The following is a 13,318-nucleotide window of genomic DNA, read 5'->3' as shown; positions in this document are numbered from 1 at the left end:
TGTGATATTATGAAGCCAATTACCATACCCGTGTACCATATGAAGTAAGGTTTTAGTAAACGTTATGAATGTGGACATTACTGAGCTTAACATGTCAAAATTTGAGTAGAAATTATGGTTTGTTCTCTTTGGGTTCACGATTTGTAATGAAATGGATTCGTGGATTTTTTTGATATGGTTTGTAACGACCTGGGTTCGTATGTTTTTTTTGATACGGTGGAATGGGAACTTAATTGGGAAGGGTCGGGTTTTATTTGTTGAATTGGGTTAAATGGGGGATTAATTAGTTTAAGTTAATTAAATTGTCAACCAATCAAAGGGTGCCACGTAATAAATGAAATGAGTCCGTTAAAAATAAGGGTATTTTAGGCGCCAAAGGTTAACGTCAGGGGTATTTTAGGCCTCAAAGGTTAACGTCAAGGGTATTTTAGGCCCCAAAGATGGATGGAGGGTATTTTTTCACCAAATTCAATAGTTCAAGGGTATTTTAGTTTATAGGTTCTAGATTCTGTTACAGACAACTTATTAAGCTAGCATTTGGCTATAGATCATTCCCAAAAAGAAAATTGAAAAACTAGATTTTGGGTGAAGTTTTTCAAGTTTTGAAAATATGTTTGGCCATAGTTTTTCAAAACATATTTCACTTTTTGTTTTGGAAAAAATGAAATATTACTTATTTCTAAAAACTATCAAGAATACCCAATCATACAAAACATACATACTTGTTAATCTCAAATTATGCAGAACGTGATATTTTAATAACTGTTAATAACACACTTACTAGCTACTACAATTCGCATTACAATACAAAGATCCATTTTTATCGTTGCAACGGATTTCTATTGTTGGTAAAGCAATTTTTCCTGTTCTACTATTTGGGCACGCCTTAGCTCGTTCACTTTATAGAAGATACTGCTTTAATTGTGGAAACATGATAGATACGGCTGTAATGGAGGAACATTGTAGATAGAATTAGTTAGGTCATAAATTGATGGGATACAAAAGTTTGGGGTAATTTTTAAAAGTTTTGAAAAGGCTAAAGCAATGAAGCATAGATCTTGGCCCAAAAATAGGTCTGAGCCAGAATTTGGGATTTGAAGATTTGTTTTCAAAATCTGAAAAAATTTTATGGCCAACATAGATTTGAAAATAAATCTTTAAAGGGAAATGGTCAAAAATACCTTTATACTTTGGGAAAAGGGCTAAAAATATCATCAATTGCAAATTTCGGTCAAAAATACCCCTCCCATCATTAAAGTTTTCAAATATACATCTGTCTTAACGGAAATCTCCAAACTAATACGATTTCATTTTTAAACCCCCTTCATTTAAACCCGACCCAACTAAATAAAAAACCCATATAGGTTACCCGCTCCTGTGCCTAGTGGCTCCAGATAGGACTCGGGAACAAGTTGGTCGCATATGAATTTTTTATGTAGTTGGGTCGGGTTTAAATGGAGCGAGTTTAAAAATGAAATCGGGTTATTTTGGGGGATTTGGGAATTTCCGTTAAGAGGCTCGAACCATTTCTTCTGACTCTTTTTCAAATTTGATAAATATTGGTTGATCGTATATTTCGTTTTAGTTCTATGATTCAGAGTATCCTTTCCTATTTGATCCCTTTGAATTCCACAGGTATATTTGAAAACTTTAATGACGGGAGGGATATTTTTTACCCAAATTTATAACGAAGAATATTTTTAGCCGTTTTTCCAAAGTAGAGGAGCATGTTTTACCCTTTTCTCATCTTTAAAATATGCTAGCAAAATCTATGGCCAACAAGAGCTTAAATTTGGTATAAATTATTTATATATGTTAAGCGGTTTTATGACACAAATACAGAGTTCGAAATCAAATATTATTGAATTACGTCGAACCCGTGATGATTCACTCATGTATCACGACAGGTCGTCTTTTCCCTCGTAGAATGTTTACTTTTGAGGGGGGAAAATAGATGGAAAAGTAATTCTTTTTCAAACATGTGTTCTTTGCTTTAATCCATGCCGTATAATTGGAATATGTACTTTCCCTTTACTGTTTAAAAATCATACTGATTGAAACATTTTCAATAAATCAAACACTAAAGTTTTGAAAATGGGAGAAAAGAAGGTGCGCTGGATAAAGCTACATAGCATAGCAAATCTTTCACTTCACATTCACATAGGAGTTAGGACAACCATATTATTTTTTTCACACGTTAATGGCATTTAAAATAATTCTTTGTAGGGCCTTTTGACCGTAATTTTTCTGAAAATAAGCCAGTCTTTATGTTGTTTGTTTTAGATGAATGTATTACTAGTATTAATTTGAGTAATTTTATGTCCATAAATAAGTTCAATTCTCCACGTTTAAGTCATGCAAAAGTAGCTTTAAGTTCATTTCACTTTGTAATTCAAATATAAATCTGTCATTTTTTTTTGTTCAACTATTTCTTCTCTTTATTGGTCGATTTGATTTACCGCTAACTGTTTTAGCATTTCTTTTTCCAATATGATCATTAGACTATTCTTGGTGTCAAAACTAAATCACATGTACCATATTAAACTATAGTACGATACCTATAATAAAATCAGTTTTAGCACCCAAAAATATTTATCAGTACTTGAATTACTCTTAATCAACTAACTCAACGGACTCTAAATCAACTTAGTAACACTTCACAAAGTAGTAACTACGAAATCTCTGTAGTATTTTAAAAAAAATAGTATGCCATTATTTGAAGCCATAAATTTATGAAATGTTAATTAATTAATTCATAATAAAGAGTAACGTGTACTATATAGTTGGATCATTATTCATAATATAGTTAAATCTGGAACTCAAGTTAGTGCTAATTGCTTTTGTCGCCACCAAATTAGGTTGTGATGCAATCCTAGTTACCCCAAGGTCGTCCACATGGAGTCGAGTTAAGGAGCTCCATACATCACAAGGGTTGGACATGAAGACAGGTGCTCGTGAGCACGCATTGGGGCCGTACCGAGGATCCCAAGTTTAGAAGATAACATGGGAGAGTGGAATGGAGAAGAGTGACGAAGATGGTTATGCATGCAAAGAGGCTAATCCTTAAATGCAAGCCTTTTCAAGTTTCACTTCCAAGGGAGATCAACCAAACAAGGCTCTTATACTTCATTAAGGTTATAATTGTAATAGCTAGCTTGTCTTCCTTATTTCCCTAGTATAAGTAGTAAACTTAAACATTTCCTTAGGGTTAGACTATTTTGATTATTGTTGATGTTAAACATACTCTTTGAGAGTTGTGAGCTTGTTGACACTTTTGATTGTGTGATTGTTGAGAAGATTGGTTAATTGGGAACTTAGATTCTCTTGAGGTCATCCTAAGAGGATTGGTACTAGACTGTATGTTAAATGGAGGTTTTTGATATTATAGAGCTTTAGTTGCCAATTAGTGTCTTTCTTTATGTCATCCTATCTATCCCTTTACTTTTCTTGTTGATTTCTTGTCTTTCCATATCCATTATTGCATCAGGTTGTCACGGGGCGATAACTCTTCTATCTCTACTTAGAGGTTTCGGTTCCGAGCCCTGGAATGGAGTCGTCTTTTATAGGGAGTGTTTTACTCCCGAAAGTGAGACTTCTCAATATGAATCCGGATTAGTTAGGACCCAAAGCGGATAACCCTGGAAATGGATGGGAGTCGGCTTGGGTTGGAACGCCTTACCCTCTAACTTGGAACTTTCCGGCGCAATTCCGAATTAGTCGGGCCCTAAACAGGGCATCCCTAGCTAGAAATGAAGTCACCTTTATTAAGGGGCGCATTTATCCCTTATAATGGAACTTTCCGGTGTAATTCTGGATTGTCGGACCCTAAAGCGGGTACCCCTAGGACTAGATTCGCGTTTTACTCTCCAAAGTGAGACCTTCCGGCACGAATCTAAATTAATCAGGTCTGAAAGCGGGTATCGAACAAGAAAAACTTCAGTTTGTTTTATTAATCGAGGTCTTTTCCTTTTTGTAACTGAAGGAAAATACACAATCTACAAGAACACATAGTTCTCCTAGGAATCTCCAATATTTGTTTCGCTAGTCGATGGTGTAATCACATGCAATAAACACGAACTAAACCGTAAAGTTTCACAGTCCAAGTCGTACCTGAATTATAGAGAAAAATGCTCCACGAACAATGCATAGAATTTCTTCGCCACAAAGAAAAAGAGAGTTTTTCAGAGTTAGGAAGAAAGTTTTCTTTATTCTGTTTCTACATAAGCACGCTTTTGGAGAAATGAAAATTTCCTAATGTTAGAACTTCTTTTGTCTTATCTGAAGAGACACAATTCTTCAGATAGTTTCCCAATAGACATGTCTTTTCTCTCCTTTTTATTTATTTATAATTACAATATTATAATAAATATATAACACATATTTATTTATTTGGTTATGAATATGGGTTGACCACATGGCTGACCCAAATCCAATTTCCAACAGTAAGTTTAAAGACTTTAGTGCTAAAGCACTCTCTTCCAGCTGCCAATTACCAATTTATTTATGATTTCCTAATTTGAACGAAGGACTTCCACAATTTTCGGTGTCTAATTTGTTACCAATTTATTTTTTTCATTCAAAGATTTTATTTTAATATAACGGTCTTCAATATTATTTTGGTAAATTATATTTTTCCACAATTATAGGTATGCTTGAAATTGACTTTCAATGAATGCTAGTTGTAATATATGATCAAGTGCACCAAACAGAATATATGATCTGTTTGTCATCTTGAATAGTTCATACTTCAACAAACAAACAAAAAATTAACATATACGACGTCAAAAATCAAACTTTGTAAGTCAAAATTGGAAGCTTGATTAGTTTGACTGAAACTATATAGATCACTTTAGTTTCTCGATACTATCAAAAATTTATATGGCAAATAATGCACTTTATTTGTCCAATCGCTATCACGATTAGAACTATATATTAGATTTTAGAAATCACAATTTCTTTTTTGTTTATTATTTGAGTCCGGGAAGAATGGGCTGCAAAAGAAAAACGACATTAGAGGGTGGAAACGCTTATTATAGCATTAGAATTATATACCTAAACGATATTTGGCGATTTTTTTGTTCAATTATTTGGTAATCAGAACACACTTATCTAAGTAATTTAAATTCAAGTCACGTAAAAGCATTTAAGGAATTGAAGCGTTTACTATCAGGAATTTTTTAATTCTCAAGGATGTCCGATGATTTTCTAATTACTCTTTTTCCTTGTTTATATTCTTTTTCTAAGTAGAATCTTCAAGGATTTCATTCTATTTTTTTAATGGATATTGGACCACAAATGCATTTGGTGTAAGAGTTAGGATACTTGAATGCATTAAGTTCATCTAGATGATTCAAACTACTTGAACTAATTTGTGTAGCACGACAAGTAAACAGACTCTCAGCGACGACTTATTTACTTTCCATGCTAAAGTGGCTTAAGTGTTTTATCTTTTGGCGTGAATTTGAATTAGTCGAGCTCATCGAACACTAAGTAAGAAAATAAGAAGGCGGAGAAAAGGAACATATAGGTCACACAGCACAGAGTTTGAAGGTCAAAAGAAGAAGAAAAAAGAACAATTCAGTTAGTTCTATGAAGCAAATTCAAGGCTGGGAACTTCAAGGTATCACTTTTACGATGACAAATAATGAAATTACAATTTTTGTTATTTTAAACAGTTATCTTGTTGGTATATACTTTTTGGTAATGTCCCCACCTCTCACGTCTAAATATAGCTAGTGCCTAGTAGCAGAAGCCTAGAAAGGTATCTGAACGTACTGATCCAACTAATTAAGATTCACGTCTAATAGGAATATTGTTCCGTTGTTTACACTCATTAGAATCTTCAAGATCTTCTTTCTAATTGTTTTATTTTTTAATGGATGGACCATAAATGCATTTGGTCTAAGAGTTCAGATACTTGAATGATTAAAGTTCTTGTAGATGATTCAAATGCTTGAACTAATAGGGTATGGATTAAAATGGTAATTATTCTTAGATTACAAAAAAGGGGACCTCCCATTAGAGTTGATACTTGACATGGGCAACGAGGGAAATTAAACAAAAATAAATAATGTTGAAAGGGAGATCGATCAGTGAAAGAAAAAGAACCGTCAAATTGATGGGTGGTAAGTACTCTTTATCCGTATAGCCAGAGATCTCGGGTTTGAGCCCTGGAAATGGAGTAATATTTGATAGGAAACGATTTACTCTTCTAAAGTGGAACTTTCCGATGCGAATCAAAATTAGTTAGTCGAACCCAAAAGCAAATACCAAATCTTTGGGTGAGATCAAAAAAAAAAAAAAAAAGGATAAAAAATAACATAGGTCATAGAAGTAGAGAGTTTGAAGGTCAAAAGGAAAAAAACATTAGAACAATTTAGTTTGTTCTATGAAGCAAATTCAAGGTTGGAAACTTCTAGACATCACTTTTACGACGATAATTAAATAACGAAATTACCATTTTCGCTATGTAAGACATTTATTTTAAACATATAAATTCTGTGCTTAACATATCTATAATCCAACAAGACTAAAAATGAATAGCTTGTTCATTAAATTTATAGGTCGTCTTGCACCGCTTCATTCGATTGTCTAATCCTAAATAAAGTGAAGATTTTTTTTTTTTTTTTTAATCAATCGCTTAAATCTGCATTTCTTTCTTTAGCAGGAGGGGCAGCCTAATTTGCTAATGGATCTCTCAACGAAAGTCTTATTCTAAATCGTTGTTTATATGTCGATAAGCACTTACCTTTTGATCTTGTTGTTATATGCTTTTTGGTAGAGGCCTTGCCCCTCGCAATTCCCGGCTAAATAAAGCCAATTGCACAGGAGCCTAAAAAGATATACACACTAGTTCATTTGGTCAATAATAGTTACAGTCATGACAATTATGACTTAGAATATATACACACACGTAAGAAGGGATATAGCGCACAAGGTTGAGGTACATCAGGATGAAAAACATGTTATAGAAACTGTTTAATCGCAAATTTATGCATTTGATGCAATGACTGTATTTTAAACCTGCATTTGATGCAATGACTGTATTGTAAACGCCCTCTGTCACTGCGTGTTCCTCACTTGCTTTGACATGGATGACACATCATAACCACGTCAGTTATTTTCATAGTTAAGATCGTTATCTTTCACCTCGTTTTACAATCACCTAATTCCGAGACATATAACCTGAGATACGTCCGTTTCTTGAAATTTGCCCACCAAATCGCTTCAAGAAGAAAATCCTAGTCGATTGGTTCTTTGTTAACTCGAAGAATCACATCAATTCTTGTTCTTCGAGTTAACAAAGAACCAATTGACCAGGATCTTCTTCTTGAAGCGATTTGGTGATCAAATTATTTTGGGAATCAAAACATACTAAGATAATGTGTTCACACTATCATAAAATGTTTTTTTTTTCAAAAATTGAAAAAAAAAAAAAAAAAGAATAACTATCTGAAATATGGTAAAAATGATCCCAAAAAGAAAATATGCATGTGCAAGGCTCATGGAAGATAGATACCATATATGAAGACATTTAGAAGTTGATGAGTTCTTTAGTGATTGTAAATTATAATACACAATTTACTCCTAGAATTTTGAATTTAGTTGTTTGCAGTTTAGCTTAGTTGTCAATTTCCTCTAGCTATGTGAAGTCGTTTGAAATATTGTTATTCCAAGTTGGATTATAAATACTATTATTTCTTATATCGCACATTTGAAATCCTTTATATAAATAGAATAATAATATTGATGTTTTCGAGAGAGAAAAAAATTAATCTTTTAAAAATCACGTTTAACTAGTACTCTCTTTGTCCTAATTTATGTGGCACCATTTGACTTAACGCAAAGTTTAAGAAAAAAAGGAAGATATTTGAAATTTGTTATCTAAAACAAACCTTAGATATTTGTATGACTGTAAATCATTTCATTAACGGTAATAGGAAAATTTTAAAGTTGAGTTGTTTCTAATTATAGAGAGATGACATTCTTTTTGAGATAGACAAAAACGGAAAGGATGCTACATAAATTGGGACATAGACAGTATATGTTAATGATGTCAATTTATATGCATAAATTCTCAGTTGGATTAATCTACAAGTAACATCACAAAATGGTGAAAAACATGTTCTATCTTGATGAAGAAAAGGTAAGAAGAAAAACATAGACTCGAAAACAACTACAGCGGGTCAAGCCGAAATTAATTACTTTATTGATTCATATGCCAAACTTCAAATTAACTTTACATTATTCCCGTGAACATGAAACGATTTATACATGGACAGCAGATAGGGACCAAAGTGCATGAAGATGGAAAATAAAACGGTTACCAAAGGTTGTGACGGGACAATATCTTGATCTTTAATTAGAAACTTTGAATTCGAGTTCCAGTGGCGTAGGCAAAAAATTTCGTAAGCGATATTATATACAATTGAAAAAGTGAATGAATGAATAAATTACTATAATAACAAACGACGGCGTTACTTTTTATATTTATACCCATTTTTTAAATTTTGCTTATATATATATATAACGGCAATATATATATATATATATATATATATATATATATATATATATATATATATATATATATATATATATATATATATATATATATATATATACACGTATCGAGTAAAAATTTATTGACGAAACGATGTCCGACGACACCACTCAATTATCTCGTGTCAAGGTATATTTGCCCTTGTCGATCCTTGAAAATGGAATAGTCTTTGGTAAGAAGCGCTTTATCTTCCAAAGTGAATTTTTTCAACACGAATCGAAATTAATCAGAGTCCAAAATGAGTACCGGACACCGTATGAACAACCAAAATGAACTAGAAATTGAAGCAATAATCTTATAGAAAAATTATAATTATAATTCAAACAAGCATGCAATGTTTCGTGAACTATAGGTTAAGCAAATTCAAATTGTCATTCCAATTTCAAAAAAAAAAAAAAAAAAATCCAAAAACAAATCAAACACTCCATTGATTACCTTTTACCTTTTACTTTATATAAATAGAGTAATAATATTGACGTTTTCGAGAGAAAAAAAATTAACCTTTTAAAAATCACGTTTAACTAGTACTCTCTTTGTCCCAATTTATGTGGCACCATTTGACTTAACGCAAAGTTTAAGAAAGAAAGGAAGATTTTTGAAATTTGTTATCTAAAACAAACCTTAGACATTTGTGTGACTGTAAATCATTTCATTAAGGGTAATAGGAAAATTTTAAAGTTGGGTTGTTTCTAATTATAAAGAGGTAACATTCTTTTTGAAATAGACAAAAACGGAAAGGATGCTGCATAAATTGGGACATCAAGAGTATATGTTAATGATGTCAATTTATGGATTGGACTCCTCTCCATTTCCATTCTCTCCATTTTTCCCAAGTTCTATCTTGGATTAGAAACACATGACATGGATTAGAATTAATGGTTAAGATTTAATTGACTAAAATAAGGCCCTAACCATGATTACATAATTAATAACTTATCCATTAATATATTAAAATATATTCTCTCTCTTCCTATTTTAATATTCCATCTTTTTTTTTTCAATCATGACAACTCTTTAATGGTGATATTTTCCAGAATATAGACAACTCTTTCAGAAATATACAATTACCAATTGAATAATGGGGTCTATATTATGTGAATTAGTAAGCATCATAATTGAAAAAATGGAAAATATCACCAATTGAATAATTGGTCTATTAGGTAAAAAAAAAATTAAGTGGCAAAAAATAATTGGGTAAATCAGAAAAGATATTTTACTGGGATAGGAAAAGTAAATTAGGTAGAGAGAGAAAAATATTCTAAAATATTAATGGATAAGTTATTAATTATGTAATCATGGTTAGGGCCTTGTTTTAGTCAATTAAATCTTAGCCATTAATTCTAATTCATGTCATGTGTCTCTAATCCAAAATAAAACTTGGGAAAAATGGAGAGAAGGGAAATGAAGAGGAGCCCAATCCTCAATTTATATGCATAAATTCTCAGTTGGATTAATCTACAAGTAACGTCACAAAATGGTGAAAAACATGATCTATCTTGATGAAGAAAAGGTAAGAAGAAAAACATAGACTCGAAAACAACAACAGCCGGTCAAGCCGAAATTAATTACTTTGTTGATTCATATGCCAAACTTCAAATTAACTTTACATTATTCCCATGAACATGAAACGATTTATACATGGAAAGCAGATAGGGACCAAAGTGCATGAAGATGGAAACTAAAGCGATTACCAAAGGTTGTGACGGGACAATATCTTGATCTTTAATTAGAAACTTTGAATTCGAGTTCCAGTGGCGTAGGCAAAAAATTTTGTAAGCGATATTATATACAATTAAAAAAGTGAATGAATGAATAAATTACTATAATAAAAAAACGACGGCGTTACTTTTTATATTTATACCCATTTTTTTAAATTTTGCTTATATATATATATATATATATATATATGCGACGACACCACCCAATTATCTCGTGTCAAAGTATATTTGCCCTTGTATATATATACACACGTATCGAGTAAAAATTTATTGACGAAACGATGTGCGACGACACCACCCAATTATCTCGTGTCAAGGTATATTTGCCCTTGTCGATCCTTGAAAATGGAATAGTCTTTGGTAAGAAACGCTTGATCTTCCAAAGTGATTTTTTTTAACACGAATCGAAATTAATCAGAGTCCAAAATGAGTACCGGGCACAGTATGAACAACCAAAATGAACTAGAAATTGAAGCAATAATCTTATAGAAAAATTAAAATTATAATTCAAACAAGCATGCAATGTTTCGTGAATTATAGGTTAAGCAAATTCAAATTGTCATTCCAAAAAAAAAAAAAAAAAAAAAAAAAAATCCAAAACAAATCAAACACTCCATTGATTACCTTTTGCTTTTTGTTTTTCTTCATGTCTTGGCCCCTTAGCCCCATTAGAAAGTCAACACAAAAATGTGAGATTTTCATATCTCTTTTTAAATTGCTTAATTTTGTCGTGGGTTTTAATCAGCCACCACCTCCTTAGGCCCATTCAACCTTTGACCAGTAAAACCAAATGAAAAAAATAAAATACTCACAATAATACTAATAATTTAAAAAGTACAAATAAATAATTAAAGTGCACTAGAATTGTCATAGTCTTCATTCTTCTTCTCCTTACTCCTTTTGCTTTCTCATTCAAACTTCCATGCATTATATATATTAGCCGCTTTTGCTTACCACCAACAAAAATAACAAAAAAGAAAGAAACAAAGAACATATCTTTATTTCTCTCTCACACACACTATATATATACTTAGGTTCTTCATTTTAGTTTGTAGCCAAAGAAAAAACAAATATGGAAGAAGTAGACATACCACAATATTTTTTATGTCCCATATCACTACAAATCATGAAAGATCCGGTTACTACGGTTACCGGAATAACATATGACCGGGAAAGTATCGAGATGTGGTTGTTAACGGCTGAGGAAGAGGTGGTAACCGCCACGTGTCCGGTGACAAAGCAACCATTGCCTAAAGATATGGAGTTGTTGACTCCAAATCATATGCTCAGGCGATTAATACAAGCATGGTGCATAGTCAACGGTGTTGACCGGATTCCAACACCAAAGTATCCTATGAATAAATCGAATATTCTTCGATTAATCCGGCAGGTGAATAATAATAGTAATAATGATCAACAACTTTGTGTTGATGCTTTGAGGAAAATGGATGATTTGGTTAGTGAAAATGAGAAGAATGGGAAGTGCATGGAGGAAGTTGGTGCACTTAAGGCTATTGTTGGTTTTATTTTGAGAAGTTACAAAATTGGGAAATTATTAATTCCTGGCCTTGAAGAAGCTTTGAGGATTTTTCATTTGATTTGGAATCCATCAAATGGAGACAAGCATCATGTGAAGGATAATCATGAATTAGTCCAAGCTATTTTATGGATTTTGAAGCAGGACGAAACGAAAAATAGTTATCACGTCCTGATCATTAAGACTCATGCAATGATGGTCTTGAAGGACGTGATAGAAGCCTCGGGTTCAAATCTTCTATCAGGATTAGACCCCGAGTTTTTTCAAGGGATACTGCATACGTTACGGAAAAATAGCAGAAACTACATATCACAACAGGCGACGAAAGCGGGCCTGCAGGTGCTAATAGGTGCATGTCCATTTGGAAGGAATAGGTTGAAAATCGTAGAATCAGGGGCTATATTCGAGCTCATAGAGCTCGAATTAACTAACCCTGAGAAAAGGGTTAGTGAATTAGTGTTTTATCTATTGGCTCATTTGTGTGTTTTGGCTGACGGGAGGGCAAAATTCTTGGAACATGCAGCTGGGATTGCATTGGTCACAAAGAGGACATTGAGGATTAGTTCAACTATAGATGATAGTGCAATTCAAATTCTTGGTTTAATCTCCAAATTTTCAGCCACAAATGAAGTTTTATTGGAGATGTTGAGAGTAGGGGCTGTGTCAAAAATTTGTATGGTGATGCAAGCAGATTGTGAAGTTCATTTGAAGAAGAAAGCAAGAGAGATATTGAGAGCACATTCACATGTTTGGAGCAATTCTCCATGTATACAAATTTATCTTTTGACAAGACAATAGAGTAGGAGCACTAAAACCCTAGATTACCTTTTTAAATTTTATTTTTCTTCTATAATTGTAGCAATATACATCATTTTTATGACTGTAAAACAGCAATCAAATTTATATACATAGAAAATTAGAAACCACAATGGTTTTTATGAAGTACTTGTTGTTTGTCTCATTTTTTTTAATATTTTTTTTTTTTTTTGGCTTCTCACCCAATGTTCAGTACTCATTTTGGAGCCCGGCCAATCCGGATAGATGCGGGGAGGTTCTAGTTTTGGGGATAAAACGCTCCATGTGAAACGCGACTCCATAACTAGACCCTCTGATTAAGGATATGGGGATACTTACCATCTCACGGCAAGTTTTTGGTGGTCTCATTTTTCAGTTTACCGCAAGTAACTTGGGTGTTGAACAAAAATAAGGATAATGCTTCAAAGTATGAGTTAATCACTTAAGGTTTTTTATAATAGAAGTACGTATTATTTTGTATACTATATGTGAGGTATTCAGATCTCTATAAAATGGATTTCAGAATAAAAATTTATACTAGCACTTTGCCATTCAATTTAGAAGCCAAAAAATAGATATGGTCTGGGTGAGAATTTCATACATAATTATTTTAGATACAATTCTCACTGTTCCGATCCCTTCTCTCTTCTCCTTCCTGATCTCCAAATGCAATAGATTAAAAAAAAAAAAAAATCGTGTATAATA

The 13,318-nt window shown here is 32.5% G+C and overlaps 1 protein-coding gene across 1 annotated transcript; it reads left to right on the top strand.

Moving 5' to 3' along the window:
* The first annotated feature begins 11,262 nt into the window (after positions 1-11,262).
* Positions 11,263-12,779, top strand: LOC132065514 (E3 ubiquitin-protein ligase PUB24-like). Its single transcript, XM_059458938.1, has one exon. It carries the CDS (start codon positions 11,354-11,356, stop codon positions 12,614-12,616), a length of 1,263 nt encoding a protein of 420 aa, XP_059314921.1. The 5' UTR covers positions 11,263-11,353; the 3' UTR covers positions 12,617-12,779.
* Positions 12,780-13,318: the final 539 nt, after the last annotated feature.

Source organism: Lycium ferocissimum, chromosome 7 (genome assembly GCF_029784015.1).
Source record: "Lycium ferocissimum isolate CSIRO_LF1 chromosome 7, AGI_CSIRO_Lferr_CH_V1, whole genome shotgun sequence".
Classification (NCBI taxonomy): domain Eukaryota; kingdom Viridiplantae; phylum Streptophyta; class Magnoliopsida; order Solanales; family Solanaceae; genus Lycium; species Lycium ferocissimum.
Note: the sequence above shows the minus strand (reverse complement) of the source record. Positions and strands in the feature narration are given on the sequence as shown.